Below are 20,722 nucleotides of genomic sequence, written 5' to 3'. Positions count from 1 at the left end.
CTTAAGATAATGAAATGTCAATGGGCCTTTGGTCTACTGGTGAAGTTGAATGGTTCTTAATGAACCCACTAAAGATCAAGTCTTGCTAGGTGCAGGACTCCGACATCATAAAGGATGAGGTTGGGATAGTGTCTTGGTGAAGTTGAATGGTTCTTAATGAACCCACTAAAGATCAAGTCTTGCTAAGTGCAGGACTCCAACATCATAAAGGATGAGGTTGGGATAGTGTCTTGAGTGAAATCGATGGAGTGAATACCCCTCAATCCTTGGCTCTTAGTTGAAGAGGTTTCAACTTAAGGCTCGTTGTCATGCCCCGTCAAAATACAAATAAAAGGGCCTTAGTAACTTGTTAATAAACTTTGGAACCCACCTTCAACTTGTCAGAAATTATCCACCAATTAAATATTTCATGAGAACCAATTTCTTTTCTCCTTAAGTGGATGCGATTATAAAATCATGTCATCAGCAAACAACCCACAAAGGATGTCAAGTGTTAGGTTTTGTTCTCTTAAATTTGCATCAAACAAAATAATGCTGCATCAGATTTAGGGAGCAGTGATTTGGAAGTAGTGACATATTATTAAACAATGTTAAGAGCAACAACTACATCTTGTAAGACAACACTTAGTTAAGACTCTATTGACATTTATTTGTGGTTAATATGTTAACTAATTAATATTTGCGAACATTAAAAAGCAACACAATATAAAAAAGGTCAGATTGGTTTATTTAGAGTTAAGTAATGAAAAGTGATACCCCTAAGATAATCGCTACTCTTGGAAGAGATATGTCCTAAGGAATACATCCCTTCATAAAAGGACGTAAGGGAAGATATACGAACAAGGTAGTGGGAGAAAGTGATCAAGCATCGAAGGATTCATATCTAATATTCCTTAAGATATTAATACTCAAGTAGTTTGTCTGCAGTTTGGTATGAATTTTCTATGCAATAATAAGAAGTGTTGTAACAATATTTATATATCTATTTCTGCATATTTATGATTAACCATATACTGCTAATATGATTGCTCATATATGTCATAATAACATAAATCTAAATAGTGAACTGCACTATAGTTAATTTATTTCATGTAAAATATGTGTCTTCACATGTTCTAAGTGTCTTCAACCATATTAGAGGAAGAGAGGATTGCAAGTAGGGGAACAATGTTGGGGTCATCTTCTAGGTATGCCACCTCATGCTATATGACCAAGGAGTCCCATGGGGCCAAAGGAGTACAAAGGATATTTGCCTTTGGGCTTAGAAAGGAAGGACTTCCAGAGCACCCTATTGTGAATGCTCCTCATGCTCTCTATCATGGTAAATGAGTGCATTAAGAATGTTCAGTCATGGAAGTAAGATAGAAGTGGCAAGATTGAGGGGAACAATTATAGGACACCTCACTAGGGACTCCAACTCATATGGATGGCACGAACCACATGAGACCAATGGAGGGATAAGGACCACCCTTGGGCGTAGGGTAGAGGATCTCTAGGGCACCCTATCTTAGCTCTTCTATGGTTGAGCCTTCTCAAATTGATTTAAGCAATCTTGTGATTAGATATATATTTCTAATATATATTTGTTGCTTTCTAATTAAAGAAATCTATTTTATGAATTATGATTATGAATAATTCCTAAATTGTTTATAGGGTCCCAATCAAAGTGAAAAGACATTCTCTAAACCCATTTGTTTATTTGGAAATTGAGAAATAGGACAAGTTTAGGGCATTCCTAATTAGGGGACATTACACTCGTGCTCTCATATTGGATAGCTAAAACAATTTTGTGCATGAAAAACCTTTTGAAAAAAGAAAAATAATGAAATGATAATATAAAGGAATGAATATTTGAACATGAGACAATAAATAAGCATAATTCATGATATATAGACATGAGCAAATGCATATATATACATTATATATGTATATACATACACGTATATGTACGTATACATGTATACACATACAAGTATATATATAGAAATTTGAACCCAATAATGTGTGTTAAACCATTGACCATTGACCATGTACCGAGATATCAAGCCTAATTAGAAAAGAAAAAAAGTGCACCCAAAAAAATGGCAATTTTTTTAAGAATTTATAAAAAAGTGTTTTTTATATTACTTTAAAAAAGGAAAATTTGAAACCAAGTCACCACTACAACGGGATCTCTCTCTGTAATCCATACAAGAGGAAGCCTTACGACACGTTTTTTTAAAAGTTATAATCACAGCTAAACTGTTATGCAACAAAATGTTGTGGCAGGTCACAACCAGAAAAATCCGTGCCGTCAAAATTTGGCTTTCCCCGTAATTTTTTCTTCCCTAATTGATGGAGATGGAAGGAGATATGAAACATAAAAAACATTCGAAATCTTTTCATAAAAGTCTGAAAGACGGCAAACAAACAAACAGAGAAAATTTCCTAAGCCTTAGAATAATACCGGGAGCTCCCATTATTCCTGAAAGCGCAGCAGCCCACAGAGTACACAGCAATCAGAAATATCAACAGAACAATATTGATTGCAGCCACCTTACGCCAGTCCTGCTTCACGCTCGCCAAAACCCCAGCCTTGCACGAATTACAGTTGTAGCAGAGCTCATCCTGTGCATTACTCCAGGTAAAACAGTCCCCATCAGATGTCCCATTCACAGGCAGCGGAACCCCATCCCAGTATGTCGCGTTCCTGTAAACGTACCCGCAAGAGCTTGGTGGTTTGCAACAGCCGGACTGAAACAAAATAGAGAAGTTAGCTATTACTCAGGCCCGTTCCCCTGGGGATTCGAACCCGTGACGCAACAAACAAAAACCCTAATATCTGAACCTAAAATGAACATTTTTCTGTACAGACCTGAACCGGAGACAAATTTATGTGATCAAACTCAGTTGCCGGAAGGTTTACATCATCACGGCTGGTGGATTTACAGACCTTGGCGTCGCGTACACAAATCTTTATTTTTCTCCAGTTGTCCGCATTTTGCAGCCTTTTCTGCAACCAGTGGGAGTAGTCCTCCAATCGGTACTCCTTGTAGCCTTTTCCTGAGGCCATTTTCCCGGCCCCTTTATCGGTGACCACAAAAGCGAAAACAATGAAGCAAAAGAGCAGGATTATGAGAAGGAACATGAAGAACAAGTAGATCCACAGCAGCCATGAAACCCTAAAGCAGGCCCCTATGAAACCCGCCAGTGAAACCGCCATTATGAGGAGTCCGATGATTATGATGGGGCCTTGCAGAAACTTTTCGCAGTCGGTCCCATGCCTGTTCGCCAGCCATATGCCCGAGGCCAGAATCGGTATCGACAGCAAGAGGATCACGAAATTCAGGAATCCCACCAAGTTGTTGCTCATCTGCCGCGGCATTTTCTTTCTCAGAGACTGCAGGTGAAACCAGGTGAAGTGTTTATGAGCTCACATTCACTGTATGTGACCCGAACCCCGAACGTCCCGCGGTTCCATGGAACTGCTCTCGTCTTTCTCGTGTGCTCCGCCGTATTCATCTTTCTTTGGGAAGATATTTCGAAATCCGTGCCTTTCTGATACCTTCTGTCACTGTGAAAATTGTGATCTTTCTCCAGTTTCCAGAAATTGTGAGAGCTCGTAATAATTCTCAGTTGGCAAGTACGATTCAATTGTCGAGACTCGATACTCAGACACTGTAATCATGCGTGTCTGTTTGTTACTGTCCATTGCTAAAAAATTAGCTCCAAGTTTGTCTTTTTTAAATGTTTTCTATTAAATTTTATATTAATAAAAGAGAAATAGGGGAACTCTACGATAGGCCTAGCTAATTTCATCTAGTATATTAAAATTTGATCATTATTTTGTTTTCTTTGTACTTCATTTATGAGTTTATAAGGGAAGAGGATCTAGTAGTTGAGCACCTTAATTTGGCACTTATCAAAATCTTATGTGAAAATTTCAAATTACTTCCAATTTTTTAGAGCAGCTTACTTGGCAAGTTTCCTATTTATAACTAAGGTTTCAACGCCAATCTCCTATTTATAACCCCAAAAAAAGGTGAGACCAATAGTTGTGCATAAGGGGGCCCCATACTTGTGCACTTAATGTAAGACCACATGATTGGTTGCTTTTTACAATTAAGGGTACATTTCATTCAATTATGGGTATTAAAGTCACAAATATTGGTGCAATGTTAAAAAAAATTGGACATTAAATCAACAACTATGGGTATTAAATCAACAACTATTATCACAACAACTGGAACACGTTCAACTATTGGGTCATCTCCCCTAGTTATTGTTTTGGCTTTCTAGTAGTAATGACAAACGCCCTAGGAGGTGACATTTGATACATATTCTCTATTGTCTAGTTAGTGTTAAGTGTTCACTTTGACTACCACAAAATTTGTATAACTAATCCAAACACTTATGCACAAATGGCTCAATAATAGTGCGCTATGGGTATCAATAAAGTTGCACATTCTCTAATTAGTATTTGTTTTTTCTCAACTATTGGATATAAAAGTGGGTGACTATTGATCTTATAGAGATTTTTTAGTGGGTCTTTTAATTAGAATGTTTGGATGAACAATTATCAGAAAATGAGCGGTTACTAGGTTCCTTCCCCCCTTCAAAATATTACAAAAAGGGTGGTAAATGACACATCTATAGAGTCTAACAATAAGGATCAAATAACAAAGGTCAACTTCAAGAAAATAATAATAATAATAATAACAAAGGTCAAACCAACAAACAAACTTAAACTATCACTCAAAATATAATTTGAATTTTTTTGTTTGATTAGTGAATAAGTCCCATATTATAGGAGTGAGTGATTTTTGTTGTATTAGTATAGATTTTTTATTTTTTATATTTATTTAATAATGGATCATATTTGTGGAAATTAAAAAAAATAGTGGAACAATTCCATTTTAAATATATCAAGGAATTTTTTCTTGTAATTGTGTACTTTTTTTATATAGTAGATCATGTTTGTGAGTGTTTTTCATTGTCATCGTGTAAGATTTTTTACATACTATTTTCTATCAAAATTTATTGTTTGACACGTTTCTTTTTTTTTATGATAGATCATATTTGTGAGTGTTTTTTTGTTATAATTGTGTAGGATTTTTTGCATAATATTTTGGATCATATAACATTGAACTCTTCTTTTTTATGATAGATTATAGATTGTGATCTAAAACATTATATAAATTTTTTTAACATAATTATGGTGAGAACTATTCAATTATATTATAATGGATAGTGGAAATATCATGTCTTTAATAGTTACAAATTTATCATTTAAAAGTTTAATTGTAGAAATCCAATCATTGCTTCTATAAAAAAATATATGTTAATTAAGTATTTAGTCTTCTCCTTCAATTAGTATCAATAAGAGTTTCATATCCATGAAATTAAAATGATAAATTTAAAAAAAATTGTTCAAGTTTAATTTTAATTAATGTTTTAGATCATGTTAAATATTTATCGCTACTATAATAAAAATTTGAAAAGAAATAAAATAAAAGAATTTAACCTAGAATTATGAGTTAGACAATAATAGTACTAATATTTTTTTTGAAAGAATAAATATAACATTAGGGAATTAATTATAGAAGCAACATGAAAGTGTTTTGTTGTAGATTGTTCTTTGTGAGCATAACTTTGTTCAAGCATAAGATCTATGACAAGTAATTATTATTTTTTATTTTCTAGTTTGGATCAAATTTGTGTTTATGGAATGGATCTCTACATATAAAAAATGATTGTAATATATAGATTTGATTTATGTTTGTAAAAATGACCTACAAACTTTTTAATAATTAAAATTTATTTGTTTCACTTTTATAAATTGTCTATAAAATAAATGGTCTTGACATCTTTGGAAGTTTGCTAAGAGGATCTTTTTTTTTTTATCAAACCTTTAGATTCAATTTATGAAACAAAATAAGGTATATATGTATATATTTGTGTGTGTGTGTGTGTGTGTGTGTGTGTGTGTGTGTGTGTGCTCGCGCGTGCGCGTGTGTGTGTGTGTGTGTATGTATGTATGTATGTATGTATGTATGTATGTATATGTATGTATATGTATATATGTTTTTATATATGTGTGTGTGTGTGTATACATATGTATATATGTATATGTATATGTATATGTATATGTATATGTATATGTATATGTATATGTATCTGTGTGTGTGTGTGTGTGTGTGTGTGTGTGTGTGTGTGTGTGTGTGTGTGTGTGTGTGTGTGTGTGTGTGTGTGTGTGTGTGTGTGTGTGTGTGTGTGTGTGTGTGTGTGTGAAGATACTCCCCCTCCTCTTTCGGTAGGGTGAACTTGACAAGTTCCTTAATGAATAACACTTGGACAATCAATCACATAGTTAGTCCACTTACACTTGAAACATCAAAAACCATGATAAGAATTGTTAATAAAAACGTTTGCATTTCAATTTTAATACATAATGAACTTCTTAATTCATATCTTTCAATGCAACCATCTAAATCACATTTCATAATTTACTAATGTCATAATACGTCATAAATGATGATTTATCCACCTCCATAGTAAATCTCTCTCATTGACATTAAAGTTAAAAGTAAACACTAATCATAGGTGAAATGAAATACTAGGCAAAATTGGGATGTAATATCATTAAATTAATTTTAATAATTTTTAATTTTTAATTTTTATTTGTAATGTGTTGCCCCATATTTGACATACCCAAAATTTGAACTTCAAATTGGTCCCAATGTTGAATGAAGGCCCAAATATGTGTCTATGCATAATGAGTGAGCATGTGATCCAATGTTGTTGTCAGTTAAAATGTGGAAAATGGATGAATTTTGAAAATTATAAAGAATTGAGTAAAATATCTATATGAACATGTCCTAAGCATCATTTTGTGTCATATGACCAATTTTTCCTTGAACCCAATTCACAGTTTGCCATATTTTAAACTTTCAAATTTTGATGTCCCTCGCTCAAATATAATTAAAATCCCTCATCCTAGGTATTTTCATCACGAATAAATGATGGTATTTTCTCATTTACCTACCATCAACATGTATTTCAAATTTCAGAGCCTAACTCCTTACCATTTAAAAGTTATGGCCGTTTTTCCTAAATTTGGGTATTAAATTTTAAAGGAAAATATTTAAATTATTTTTCAAAAATAATTTAATATTTTAAATTGGTATCAATATTGTGATTATTTCAAGGAAAAAATTATTTTAAAATACCATTATTTTCATTTCCCCTTTCTCCCAATTCGTGGTCAACGGTTCCTAAAAGTCAAAATCATAACCTTTGAGAGATTAAGGTTAGGAATGCTTTGTTTTCAAGCATTCCTAACCCAAATTTATAACCTCAAAAAGAAAAAGTTAGGATTGCTCTGAAATGGAGCATCTCTAACCTTATTTTCTAACCTTGTGTGGGCCCGCTTTATGAGTTACATGAAAAGGTTAGAAATGCTCCATTTTGGAGCATCTCTAACCTTTTTCACAAGATGAATAAAAGATGCTCAAGGGATAAGCCTATACAAATAGCAGTAAATGAAGGGCAATCGTGATAACAAAGGCACATGAGTTTTTTGACAGGGTTTTCAAAAGAGATGCAATCTGGTGTAAACGGCTTTCCAAACTTAATAGCACATGCAAAATGTGGAATCATAAGACTTGTTTGACAAAATGCCTCAAGAGATTTTATCTCATGGGATGTGTGACTGGTCGTGATATGCATAAAATGTACATGTTGAAAGGGCTTCAAATGCAACTGGTAGGCATTGAAACCAATTCCAATAACCTTTGCATCCATCCTCCTTGTCCGTGTGGGAGAATTTTGGTTTGAAAATATAATTGAAAGTGTTCAGGTGACATACATGTTAATGTGGAACCACTAACAAGGCACTTGAATTGTTTTACCAAATGCAATCAACAGGCATCAAGCTAAGTTGTACAAACATTGCCTCTCTCGCCCGTACCAATATGAAAGTGCTTACCTCAAAAGGAATATAGTCTTGTGGCCTAATATGTTGGTAGGAGATGCTCAAAATAGACCTTTTGAAAGGACTTTAGGAACTTTCAAGAAAATGCAAATACGATTGATTGGTGTCAATTCAAAATTCCACAACCTTCATCATCAATCTCCCATACTCGATAAAATAGAAGCTTTACAGCAGAGTATTGGCATCCATCAAAACATTGATTGAAAGCGGGTTTTTGTCTGATGGTGTAGTTGAGAACACTCTTGTAGACATGCATGTAAAAAGTGGAAGCATGCATGCAAGACACACAAAGTGTTTAATAGATTATCTCAAAGAGAAATGTTGGAGCATACCTTACACATGAAGTGTCCGATATAATGTCATGTGATGAAGATTGTGGGAAGCATAGACAATGCACGTGAACTGTTTCATAGATGTTGTGAAGGAGATGTCATCTCATGTAATGCAATGATTGTAGGATATGCACAAAAGGGATTTCTTGAAAACGTTATAGAAAATATCAAGCAAATGCAATTGGCAGGTGTAAGGCCGAATTCCACAACCTTTACAAGCATCCTTTCAGTCTATGTCAAAATGGGAGCTTTAGATCAGGGTATGGACATTCATCAAAGCATAAAGGATAGAGGAATTTCGTCAGATGTTTCAGTTGCAACTGCTCTGGTAGACATGAATGTAGATCATGGAAGCATAGACAATGCACATGGAATGTTTGACAGAATGCCACGTGAAATGCAGATCGTGGAAGCTTTGACAGTGCACGCGAATTGTTTGACAGAGAGCTCAAAGGTGGTGCCATCTCATGACACACGACACAAAGATTGCAAGAAATACACATGCTCGACTTTTGAGGAGAATTAAAAATAATAATTTCAAGAAAATTTAATTGGCAAATACAGAGCTAATTCCCCACTGTGCCAAAACAAATGCTTTGCAAACGAGGTATATAGGCTTTCATCAAATGATAATGGATAGTTGCAAATTCAAACTATGGAAATCGTGTACTTGCATGCAAATTGTGGAAGTATAGATATAACACATGAACCATTAGATAACATGGCTCAATGTGTGTCATCTCATATAATGGTGATTATAGAAGAACACTACCAAGCTAGCCTTTGCTTGGAATTTGGTGTCATTATGCTCATTTCTTGCACTCTCTTAGGTTGTTGGCATTTCATTCTCTAAATATTAGAGAATGCATGTCAATAGGTGTATTGGTTTGATGGACGCACAAATGTCCTTGAGAATGGAAGCGATAGAACTACATGTAAAGGTGATCAATCATCTTGTAATTGAAATGTGCATGTTTGAAGAAATGTTATTAGTGAATGATCACTCTGTGTCAATGATCAAGGTGTGTTGGCATATGTGCAGAGTTTGATGACATGATGATATTGTATGTTGTCATTGATGTCAATATGCTGAAGTATGAACCAGTATATTAAAGAAAGCAAACTGGCAAGAGAACCATGATGATGTGAACCGGTATATGTGAAATGGTGAACCGGTATGTTGGAATGTGAAGCGATATATGCAAAGTTTGTATCGGGGTTTCATTTGATATGACTACTGGTTGGTAGTCTCAGCTTCAGGGTTTCCAGTTGATGCATTCCAAGTCTGTGTGATTCGACCGACGACATCCTGTGATGAGTTAGCATCGAAATGAAGATCAGATCGTGTTGCCACATCAGCCTTGTGCGTGACGGATTTCCTTGAGGATCTTGCATGAAGAAGATTGATTCTATCTACCTCGGGAATGTGTGAATTCTCAGTAAACGGTGGAGAGCGCGTGATGGATTATCAGCTTCTAGAAGCGGCAAAGAACGAACAATGGAGAACGTCTTGAGATTTGTTCAAGATTGTTTTACACTATGCAATGTGATTGAACGGTCAGGATTGGACCGACTGTATTGTTAACCTAGATGCTTAGGGTTTTAGGTTTTGGCTACCGACCTAATTGTTGTCTATAAGGTTGATGATTATTTGCATTGTGAAGTTATTGGCAAATGTTATGTGTGTATCCAAGTGAAGAGATACTTGATTCTTGCCAGATCGGTGCAGTGAGTAGAGATCTGCAGAGTGTGATTGCAAATGAAAAGGAACTAAAGTGGATCTGCCTTGGCATTGAGTGTTGTTATCAGATCAGTGTATTACCTGTTGACTTCTAACCATTTCAGCAATTGAAAAATCCCTTTACCGGGTAGCTTTAATAGACATTTTGTAAATCCTTTAACAGGGTGACTCAAAATCATTAAGTTCTTTAAATCCTTTGACAAGGTAACCTTTAACATGGTTTTAACCTCTAACCGGGTATTTAGCCATCCCTTAACCAAGTGATCCCTAGCGGGATTGGTTCCTAGCAGAACCTGTTGTAAAGTCCTTAACCAGACTAGGCTCCTAACAGAGCGGACTTCAGAAGAGTTCAAAGAACAACTTGTGGGTATTCATCCCCACCGTGGTTTTTCCCAGTTGGGTTTCCACGTGAAAAATTAGTGTGTCATGCGTGATGCTATTTCATGTGATGATTAGTGTTTTTTGTTAAGTGGTAAAGCATGCTGATCCAGTGGTCATTATATTTCTGATGATGTATTACTTGTTTATGCATATGGGTGAAGTGGAAATGAGATATTAGGTTGTGTGAAGATCTAAGTGCTATCGGTTTATGTCTTTCACAGTCTCACTGTGTTTTACCGGTATTGGCCTGATTTAGATCGGTGATACTGCTTACCAGTTTGTGCAGTATTTGCAGTTTAAGTTGTTAAAGAAGTTTTTATCTATACTGATTCACCCCCCCGCCCTCTCAGTATATGTTGAGTATTTACTATTCATCAAGGCGGTGTTATAGTTACAAGTGTAGATTAAGCAAACAAAGACAAACAATTTTCAATGTCAAAAACATTTTTAGAGGTATTAGAGATGAAGCAAGTGAAGATTGGGAACTACCTCAACAAGATTAACAACTTTGTCTTTTTTCAAAGACCCGAGTTTAAAATTAGCTTTATTTAAAAGTGACTTGTGTCACTCATGTAATTAAAGTTAGAATTTGGACTTAGTTCTTTTAAAGTTAGACATCCTCACTTGTTTCTAACTCATTTCTAAAAGGTAGTTATTCTAAGTGTTGACTTGGATGGTTATCCCAAATAGTTACACAAAGTGGTTATGGGTTGGTTATCAATGTAAACCTATAAATATGAGGCTTTTTCATTTGTAGGGGGATTTTGGATGGAGGGGAAACTCTGCAGGATTTTGTAGAGAAGCTATGTGATAACTTTTGATGTTTATACCTTTGTACTTAAGGGTTTTGAATTTGTATATTTTCAAAAGAATGATGAAGAATACATTGAGTTCATATGTCTTGAATGTATTTGTGAGTCATTGTTACTAATTTCTCGTATGTTGAATTAGGAATCCCTTTATGCATTGGTGTAATACATTGCTTTTCAGTTCCATGATCTATGTAAGCGATTTGATGAAACATATCATTTCCTGGTATCTTGACTTGCATGTGCTAGTACAAATCATCTCTTTATATGTTGAGGTTTATTGTACTTCTTTCATCATCATTGCATGTTTTAACCTATTTGGTAAAAAACCCCTTTTGTAATCATTATTAGTTGTGGAATCTCAATTGGTTTTCGTACATCTACTGTTGGGGTTTATGTGAGTCATCTTTCCTTAGTTTTATGTTTTCTCCTTTATGTAGTTTCAGGTTAAAAGTACACAAAAATCCTAAATACCCCTATCATACGAGGGAGTTGCCCCTCTCAAACGCAAAGGAAGATTGTGGCCTCAACACAATCTCTCCAACTGTTGGCACGGTTGTCATTGCTCTTCAGGCAAACAGGGCCAGTTTCAAGAAAACAACCGCAGTGACAAATTTGTTTACTAACATAATGTCATAATAAAACATGAATAAATAAAATAAATTTTAAACTTCATGAAAGATTAATTTTTAAAGAAAATTAAGAAGAACAAGAATTAGAAAAAATCTATTCTTTTTTATAAATATTTTTTTCTTTTTCTTTTGAGAAACACAAAAAAAGAATAAATATCTTAATAAAAAAATATTAAAAGATATTCTATCAAAAAAATGATAATAATATAAAATATATTTTTCTTTTATACATATTCTTTTTATAATTAATAATATTTAAATATATATTTTAATTTTTTATCATCAATTTTTTTTAAAAAAATTAATATAAATTTAAGTACACGATTGAAGATTAATTCTAAAGAATCAAACATCACATTTATTAAGCTTTGGAGATACAAATTTCATACTTATCTATTCAAGAAATACTAATGCTATATTAATCTAATATGTGATCTTATATTTACATTCTTTACACAAGATTTTACCTATCATTACAATACTAATGCTATATTCTTTGGATGTTATGTAGGGTTAAGTGGTTAATTTCAACATTAAATTTCAAGATACGTTATCAAGAATGTGAGTAAGTATCATTATGATAAGGTCGATAGAATTCATAAAGTTCATATATCAATAATGATAACATAAAACAAGTAATTTGATATCACCCAATGTCATATTATATCTAAATACACTTAAAGTATTCACATCCTACATCTATATTAATTAGTATACTTATATTTAAAAAATATATGTAAAATATGTCGAGAGATATCTTATAATAGAAGAGAAATCATCTATAAATTTAATGTTCTTCTAAAATACTAAATATCAAGAATACAAATCCATTAAAGTCATGCATGCAAAAAACTGTGAATCTAGCTCGAGACAAGTGGCGAGGGTTCTATTTTATTTGGAGTAATAAAATAACATCTCCACAAAAGTTGAAACATGACATATTTCATGCATTTACCTGTCATTAAAATGTCAATTTTTTTCAAAAATGAATTTTTATTTTCGGACACTTTGATGTCATTGTAGATGACTCTTGACATAATCATAAAACATATAAAAACACACAAACAAAAATGTTGTTTTAAATAAAATTTTGTATGAGCTTTAGACGAGAACCAAACATCACATTTATTAAGCTTGGAGACCCGATTTCATACTTATCTATTGGACAAATAGTCAATGCTTCACAATAGAATACAATATTTGGAAAGCCAGACGCTGGACCGCCAAATTGCCGACAGTGCAAAAGGTTTGATTGATTCTGCGTTTAGACCAAGCGCCTGCTTTTTCAAGACCTAAGCTTATAAGCATAATCTCAATACAAAATAACTCTATAATAATCAGATTCGGTCATATCAGTTTGTTGCCAGATTCGGTGCTTTACACATACGGATGCGTTCAATCAACTCCTTTATACACCTCTCTTCACTTTCACCTTCGCCGAATGTCTTCCATTTCATCTCACTCATTTTTGACTTCAATTCCCTTGCCTGGTCTTGTTCATTCATCACCTTGACGACTGCAGTTCGAATCTGCTCGTCTGTGAAACTCCCATCCTCTTGCCTTTCAACCTCCACGCCCACCTCCAGTTCACCGCCCGCAAGCCTGGCGTTGATTCCTTGGTCGATGTTCAACGGTAGCAGCACAAGCTTAACCCCAAATTTCACAGCCTCCACAATAGAACTCCACCCGGAATGGCTCAGAAATCCCCCAACCGATTGATGAGCCAGAATCTGAAGCTGCGGGGCCCACGCTGTGTACACAACCCCTCTATGCCCTGTTCGAGATTCGAAGCCCTCGGGCAATAAAGCCGACACTTTGCTCTTCTCGTCGGAGAATTTTTGGGTGTTGCAGTCAGAAAACCGAGGGAAGCGCAGCACCCATAGAAAGGGGAGCCCGGTCGCCTCTATACCAAGCGCCATGGCACAAATCTGTTATCTGGATGAAAAACACTCGCTGCCGAAAGAAACATAGAGCACAGAAGATGGGTTCTGCTTATCCAGCTATGTGAGGCAGAAGGACTCTTGCTCAGAAAGCTTCTTCGCATGGGGAATTTCGGGCGCCAAAAAACCCACCGGAACCACCGCCTTACCCGTGGCCGCCTCCAAAAATCTTATAAACTTGCCTTCGATAGGAAAAGCGGATCTGATGGCTATAAAGGCCGATCCTTGCATTGATCTCAGACATCGGTGGATCGGTAGGATTTCTCCTCTCGGGCCATTGTAGACTCCCAACATGTATCGCGCTTCGAAGGGCTGCCAAGCGATGACAGAAGATGGGTATCCCGGTGGCGGCGCCGTCAGTTCAGTCACCGTGGTGCCGTCGTCTTTGCATCTGCTCGGTAGAAGAGCGTAGCTGCAGAAGGCGGCGTTAACAATGTAGAACAGCCCTGCGGGAATACTGATCTTGGCGGCGACGGTGGCAACCCAGTACCGTGAAAAATCGTAGAGTACATAATCGGGTGAAAGCCTTTGGAGGAGATCTTCGAAAGGCTTCTCCAATTTGTCCAGAGCAATCTTTAGTAAATCGTGCAATTCGACTGGAACGTCGGCGGTGCTCTCTGCGCCCTCCGGCAGACCCTCCACAGTGGGCAGCGCTAACTCCACAAGATCGATCTGCAGCAGCTCTGTGTCCTGAAAGAGCAGTGGTGTGATCCAGGAAATATTAGACGGGGTGGAAAGAAAGGTGATTTTGACAGCATGATGAGCCAGCCTTTTGGCGAGCTCTAGGAAGGGCAAGATGTGACCTTTGGCGAGCCAGGAAAACATCAGCACATGCAGTTCCTTCTCTACGTTCTCCATTGTCACACTTTCCGACCCAGCACTAGATGGAGTTAAACATTCAGAATTGGTTGGGGTTCTCTAAGCTTAATACGTTGTTTAGTATTTAAGACTCGCTAGGCTCAAGTACTTCCATCATGACATTATTTCTTTGAATTTAATATCATGACTTTATTTGAGCAACATTCAAATGTGTTATTTAAAAATAATTGATAGGTACAAATACAAATATTTATAATAATTTTTTGAATAAATTTTATATAATTTTATGTGTAAAGAGAACAATGTTTGTGCTGGTAATATTATTCTTTCTCTAATCAAAACTATTCAATTAGTTATTACATTCTCTTTCTATCAAATTATTTTGTTGTTGTAAAGTTAATATGTGAAGTTTTTAAGTAATCATGAAATTAATTGTTGGTGTTTTTACTGAATCTAAAGTATGTAATTATTGATTTTATGCTAGACATAGATATGAATAAAATGAATGACTATCACTACTCATATTCATACAAATCGATTTGGAACTTGGTTTGTAATTCAAAGAAATATTTATTATGTTGCGATAACGATTATTTATTTTTCTACTATTACATCTAATCCATTGATCCAAAGAGGAAGGGAGGTTATAGTTCATGGGACAATCCCTATTTCTTAAGCTATGTAACTATTTCTCAAAAAAAAAATTGCTTATGATTTAGACACCTAAAATTATCAATATCATAGTCACATCTAATTTTATCTCCTTCCATCATTAATTAAATAAAAATAATTATTTAATTAACCTTCTTAAGTATCCTCCTAACATTAATTATTTGAATTTCAATCTTTTATTTATTTTATCCCTCTTTCAGCTCTACAATCTACAATTAATTAAATAGATTCAACATATTTTTAATTAAGTTCACACTTCATATCCCAATCACCTTACCTCCAACCACATAGGACCCTAGTCCCACTAATGCTTTGAAATAATATTCAAGTTTAGTAGAGAGAATTTCAAGACTCTTGAAGAACATCTTAGAGATGTCATAAATAGATATAAAAATCATTTAGTCACTAAATAAAATGTATCCTTAAGATTACTCATAACTTCCTTTAAAAGAAAAGAGATCGATTCATACTGATTATTGACTCCTAAATAAATTCATGGGATCGATTAGGATATTCATTTTTAAAAATATTCAAAGAGAATGGATGTCACTATTCCTTTTTACAATAATTAATCACCACAAAGAGAGCTCCATGGGAAGATATTATTGATTTTTAATGCAAGGTTCTAGTAGAGTTGGGATAGAATACTCATGGTTGTACACTCTAACAAAAATGGTAGTCCTATTATATTTGAAATGCTTCAATTAATTATATTAATAATGGTTCAATTTGTAGGTAACTAGAAAGTCTTCGTGTAGCTTATGATTTATTAGTAAGAGTGGAAAGTAGTCTTATTGATGATAGAAGGCTACCTCCCAAAACCTCTATGTCCATGTTCCTAGAATTTTTATTTCAACAATTTGAAGAACAACCAAAATAAATTTATTTGTTGTCAACTGCACAAATAGTTTCACCATCCATGTACATCTACCCTCATGATCCACTACCCATCAACCCCTAGATGAATACATAGATGGATAATATGAAGCACTTGTTATGTAATCTATTTAATTAGATCATTAGCACTAAAAGTATTAAGGAATAATTGAAGGGGATTGAAAGAGGACACAGAGAAATCTATGAAGGCTATGGAGGATATTCAGAGCATCCAAGTGTCCCTCAAAATAAAAGTGGATGATGTGATGGTGCATAGTAATGAAAGTCTTAATAGGAGTTCAACAACCCTTTGGAACAGGCTATCCAAGAGCACATTGAGAAGAAGAAGGCTCAAACGCAGAGGCATTTGGACTCTTCCCCTACTACTTGATTGGAGGCGTCGGTTTCTAAGGTGATTGTGACTCTAGAGTCACTTGCTCTCTCATCTAGCAGAGGATCCAACAAATGGCATTCCTTTTCTGAGAAGGTACAAGAAGCTTGAGAAGCTGCACAACAAGTAGTCCATCAATTTGTGCCTTCAGTGGGGTGGGTTTATGTGTTTTGTTCTGCTTGTTTTTAGTTTCTTATGTCTTTGGTTTTGTTCTTTTTTTACTGTTGGCTCTAGGGTATTGGGTTCTCATTCCTCACAAGTTCCATGGCAATTCTCTCTCTTTCATTTTAATAGTGGTTATGTAATAGTTTGGGCATCTTCCAATTTTACTAATCAGAAAATTAAGAGAGCCATCTAATCATTACTAGAATTTCAACTTCATTGTTCTCAAATAATCCGACATCACTTTGACATCAATAATCTTCTTGACATCAATAACAACATTATATGTGTAGTCACATAAATTTGTCCATTTTAATTAAATGAATATTTAGTATTTATTTGATTAAAAATACACTAAGCCATCAGTTAATTAAATTAATATTTAATTAATTCATCTTCAAACATTCGCCTATTAATTAAATAAATTATTTAATTTATTTTAATTAATTCATTATACCAAATTCACAATCAATTAAATGAATAAATCATATTTATTTCATTTAATCCCCTATTCCTCTTTTAAATAAATTAAATAAAACATTTATTTAAATCATTCATCCCTCCCACTTGCATTTTCCTAAAAATGCAACTTGCACCTATTTATTGAAATAAATGAATTTTTATTTTAATAAAATCCTATTTTCCCTCACCCATCAAATCCACTTGCATTCCTAACCCCCTTCTAGCTTCTTCTAAACCCTTCCTAATTAGCCTAATCTATCCCCTAATTATTGTCACATTCCTAAGCAACTTGGAGTCACTTCTCAAAGACTTCAGAGTCTTTGAAAAGCATTTAATGCTTTGTGTGTTCAACAATTTAACCTCTAAAGTCTTCCAAAACCACTAATGGCTCTTACATGACCATTAATGACTCTTACATAACCATTTATGGTTATTTCAACTTGCACTCATGTGTCTCCTCAAGCATTTATTGCTTTGACCATGGTTATACCTTTTTCCTTTGCACAAGAGTTTATCCATTGGATAAAAGTTTTATTCTTTGAATAAAGAATTTATTCACTCAACCCAGCCTTGACCTTAACTCCCAAGTTAACTCTCAGGTCATGTCAAGAATTTAATGCTTATTCCCTCTCATCTCAACCTATCTCATATTGACACTTGTCATCCTGGGATTGGGTTGAAAGCCCTCACATGGATCTCAAATCATTCAATCCTAACCCTTGTTGAGCTTACTCAATCTCAGCCATCCATTGCTCCATTTTACCTATAAATAGAGCTCACATTCCTCATTTTCAAATCCTCAAGCATTTTAGCATTCATAGTCATAAATCCTAAAAACTTGTATGCATTTAAGCTATAGTGAATTATAAAGAGCATTTTAGTATAATAAACTCATATAATTGTCATTTTGGCCTAAAATAAATCATCTTAGTATCTATAGCATCTAGTATTAGCTTTTCATTCACATTTAGAGCAAATACTTTAATCTCAAACCTCCATAAGCATCCATAGTGCAAAAAGTTACTGAGAGCTACACTAGTTTGGAACTTGGAGAGGAGAGGAACAAGGAAGGAGAAGCTACCAGCATGGTAGAGAGCATTTGGAGGAGCTTAGTTGCTTTTTGTAGATTCCTTAAGCTTTCTTTTTACTTAGCAGTGTCTTTCTTGATATGCTTGCTTAAGATAGTTTTTAATTTATGATTTTCTAACATCTAACAATCGACTTCTTTTGTTTCTTGTTCGGTGTTTGTTTATCAGAACCTTGTCTTTTTTGCAGAGCATCATTTGGTGAACCCAACGTGAATCCAAGCACCCAAAACTTTTTTGTACAAAAACAACTAACATGTTTGAATGTTGAACTTGACACACAGGTCGAGCTTTAGCGCTTTTGATCGCATTGTAGCACTATTGAAACTTGTTATTCTAGCGCTATTGTTTTTATAATAGTGCTATTGTCTCAAGTTTGGTGCCTTTGACCTTCATTTAGCGCTTTTGCGCTTGTTTTAGCGCTTTTGCGCTTGTTCTAGCGCATTTGTATTTACTGTCAAGTTTTCCTTTCAACGATTTTGTCTCTATAATAAACGTGTTTTTGGTTAACTAGCGCTTCTGTTTTCACACAGACTAGCGCTATTGTAACAAAACATTGTAAGGAAGGCCTTGTAACTGAAAAATTGATTTATTTTAGGCTTGTGGAAGCCCCCCTTAGTTGTGGATTTTACTAACTATTTTCTTTTTGTGCAGGTCTAAAACTCACTTCCTTAAAATCAAAATTTTCTTTTTGGTGTTTTAAAAATTGAATAAAAACAACTTTTCTTTTTTTTCTAGTTAGGATCATTTGTTTTTGGTGCCTTAAAACTGAACAAAACAAACTTTGTTTATTGCAAGTTTAGGCTTAATTTTTCATTTGGTGCTTAAAATCAACAAGACAAATTTATTTCTTGCATCAAACTTAAGCAAAAATTTACAATCCACACTTCAATTTTTGGTGCAAATAAAATTCACAATCAACTTGTCTCAATTTTGCAAAAGCAATTTACTTCAAGCAAACGTGCATTTTATTAAGTTGACTAGGATTTCATTTTCCTAGTTACTTAAACATATTGCCTTTGAAGTTAAAAAGAACATCATGGTTGTTGGAGCAACATCTCCAATTAGATAAAAAAATCATTGCAATGACAAGTTAAAAAAAACCAGTGCTTTTCGTGATTGGCACACTTGTGCAAAAAGTTGGTCGAGTGGTCCTACTTCTAGCACACACTATCCTCTCCCTTGGCTTTCGTGGTCCTAGGTGCAAGAGAAAAGTGTTAGTAACACTCAAATTTTTATCTTTTTAAGAGAGGCCTGCCAAGAGACACATCACTCTTGGGAACGACCTCGCACGGTAAATCCTTCGAGTCACTATAGAAATCAGGTGAGAGCAAAAGTTGTAGCCTTGGGTATAGTTGTTCCTACAGTGTAACTTGCCGAAAGGACAAATGGGCCCCACCACAAGTTACAAGGCTCTTAAGTGAGTCACTGCAGAATGAACTTATGTCCAAAGACATCGAAAATGACTAAACTCCTTTAAGTAGTAGCCCACCCGTTCTATTGATTGAGGATATTTGTGATATAATTCAGTGCAAGAGCATAGATGGTTTTGCTCCCAAGATACTCACCATACATATTTCCTTGAGTAGAAACATAACTTTTTGAAAAGTCACTTGTGGCTTGATGAAAGTGGTGACTCCCCCATCATAGGGATCATCTATTTGTTATGCTTGTACAAGACTTAGTATATCACATCCTTACCTGCCACGACGGGATTCATAAGGTATGTAGTACCAAAGTCGAAGAAGTATCAAGATGTGGGTTGAATTTATCACAACTGGCCATTTGACCTTAGGGATACAAAGTATTTGAAGTGTTTTTGTTTTAGTCAAAGACCAAGTACAAATTGAGCTGACTTCAGGCTTTGGAAAGAAAAACACCTAAAATACACTTAAAGGAAAGGGTCATAAAAAGTCCAAGGATTGGGTTGATCTAGACCCATACTCATTTGTGCCTTTAAAGGAAACATTCTTGTGTCTGTGTGCTTGCTTTGTTTTCTTGTCAAAGAAACATCATAAAATCCAAAAATCAGAACAAGTATTCATCCAACCAAACATTTTTCAAAACAACCAAAAAGATCAAAAACAAAGAAAAGCATCAAATTTTATGACCATTCTTCACATCTTGAGAAAGAAGAATCTTCATCAAAACATCAACTTGAAAAGAAGACCATTGAGCTCAAAGGCTTTGATCAAAAGGAGGAAATTCTTCTATCTAAATAGACAAATCTTTGTCTCTCATAGAGCTTTTCTACGTCACATGCGTCTCTACCTTCAAGGCAAATCAAACGAATTTGATCCAAAGTCATTGAACCGCAGAGCTTTTATGCAATATAGAGCTTTGAGTTATCACAAAAACCAAGGAGGCAAGATCAATCCCAGCTTCTTCCCAGACACTTGTATCACATACATCGTAGCTCGATAAATGCCACCAACGCCCGAAAGGGAA

The 20,722-nt window shown here is 34.8% G+C and overlaps 2 protein-coding genes across 2 annotated transcripts; both read right to left on the bottom strand.

Annotated features, from left to right (window-relative positions):
* Positions 1–2,161: 2,161 nt before the first annotated feature.
* LOC131048193 (tetraspanin-8) lies at positions 2,162–3,599 on the bottom strand. Its single transcript, XM_057982085.2, has 2 exons — positions 2,855–3,599; positions 2,162–2,733 (listed from the first exon to the last, which is right to left on the bottom strand). Exons 1-2 carry the CDS (start codon positions 3,362–3,364, stop codon positions 2,428–2,430), a joined length of 816 nt encoding a protein of 271 aa, XP_057838068.2. The 5' UTR covers positions 3,365–3,599; the 3' UTR covers positions 2,162–2,427.
* Positions 3,600–13,141: 9,542 nt separating this feature from the next.
* Positions 13,142–14,752, bottom strand: LOC131048181 (putative UDP-rhamnose:rhamnosyltransferase 1). The gene is made up of 2 exons (XM_059222156.1): positions 13,874–14,752; positions 13,142–13,795 (listed from the first exon to the last, which is right to left on the bottom strand). The coding sequence occupies exons 1-2, from the start codon at positions 14,663–14,665 to the stop codon at positions 13,220–13,222; spliced, it is 1,368 nt and encodes a 455-aa protein (XP_059078139.1). The 5' UTR covers positions 14,666–14,752; the 3' UTR covers positions 13,142–13,219.
* Between the last annotated feature and the right edge of the window lie 5,970 nt (positions 14,753–20,722).

Source organism: Cryptomeria japonica, chromosome 6 (genome assembly GCF_030272615.1).
Source record: "Cryptomeria japonica chromosome 6, Sugi_1.0, whole genome shotgun sequence".
Lineage (NCBI taxonomy): Eukaryota > Viridiplantae > Streptophyta > Pinopsida > Cupressales > Cupressaceae > Cryptomeria > Cryptomeria japonica.
This window is presented reverse-complemented; position numbering and strand designations above follow the sequence as displayed.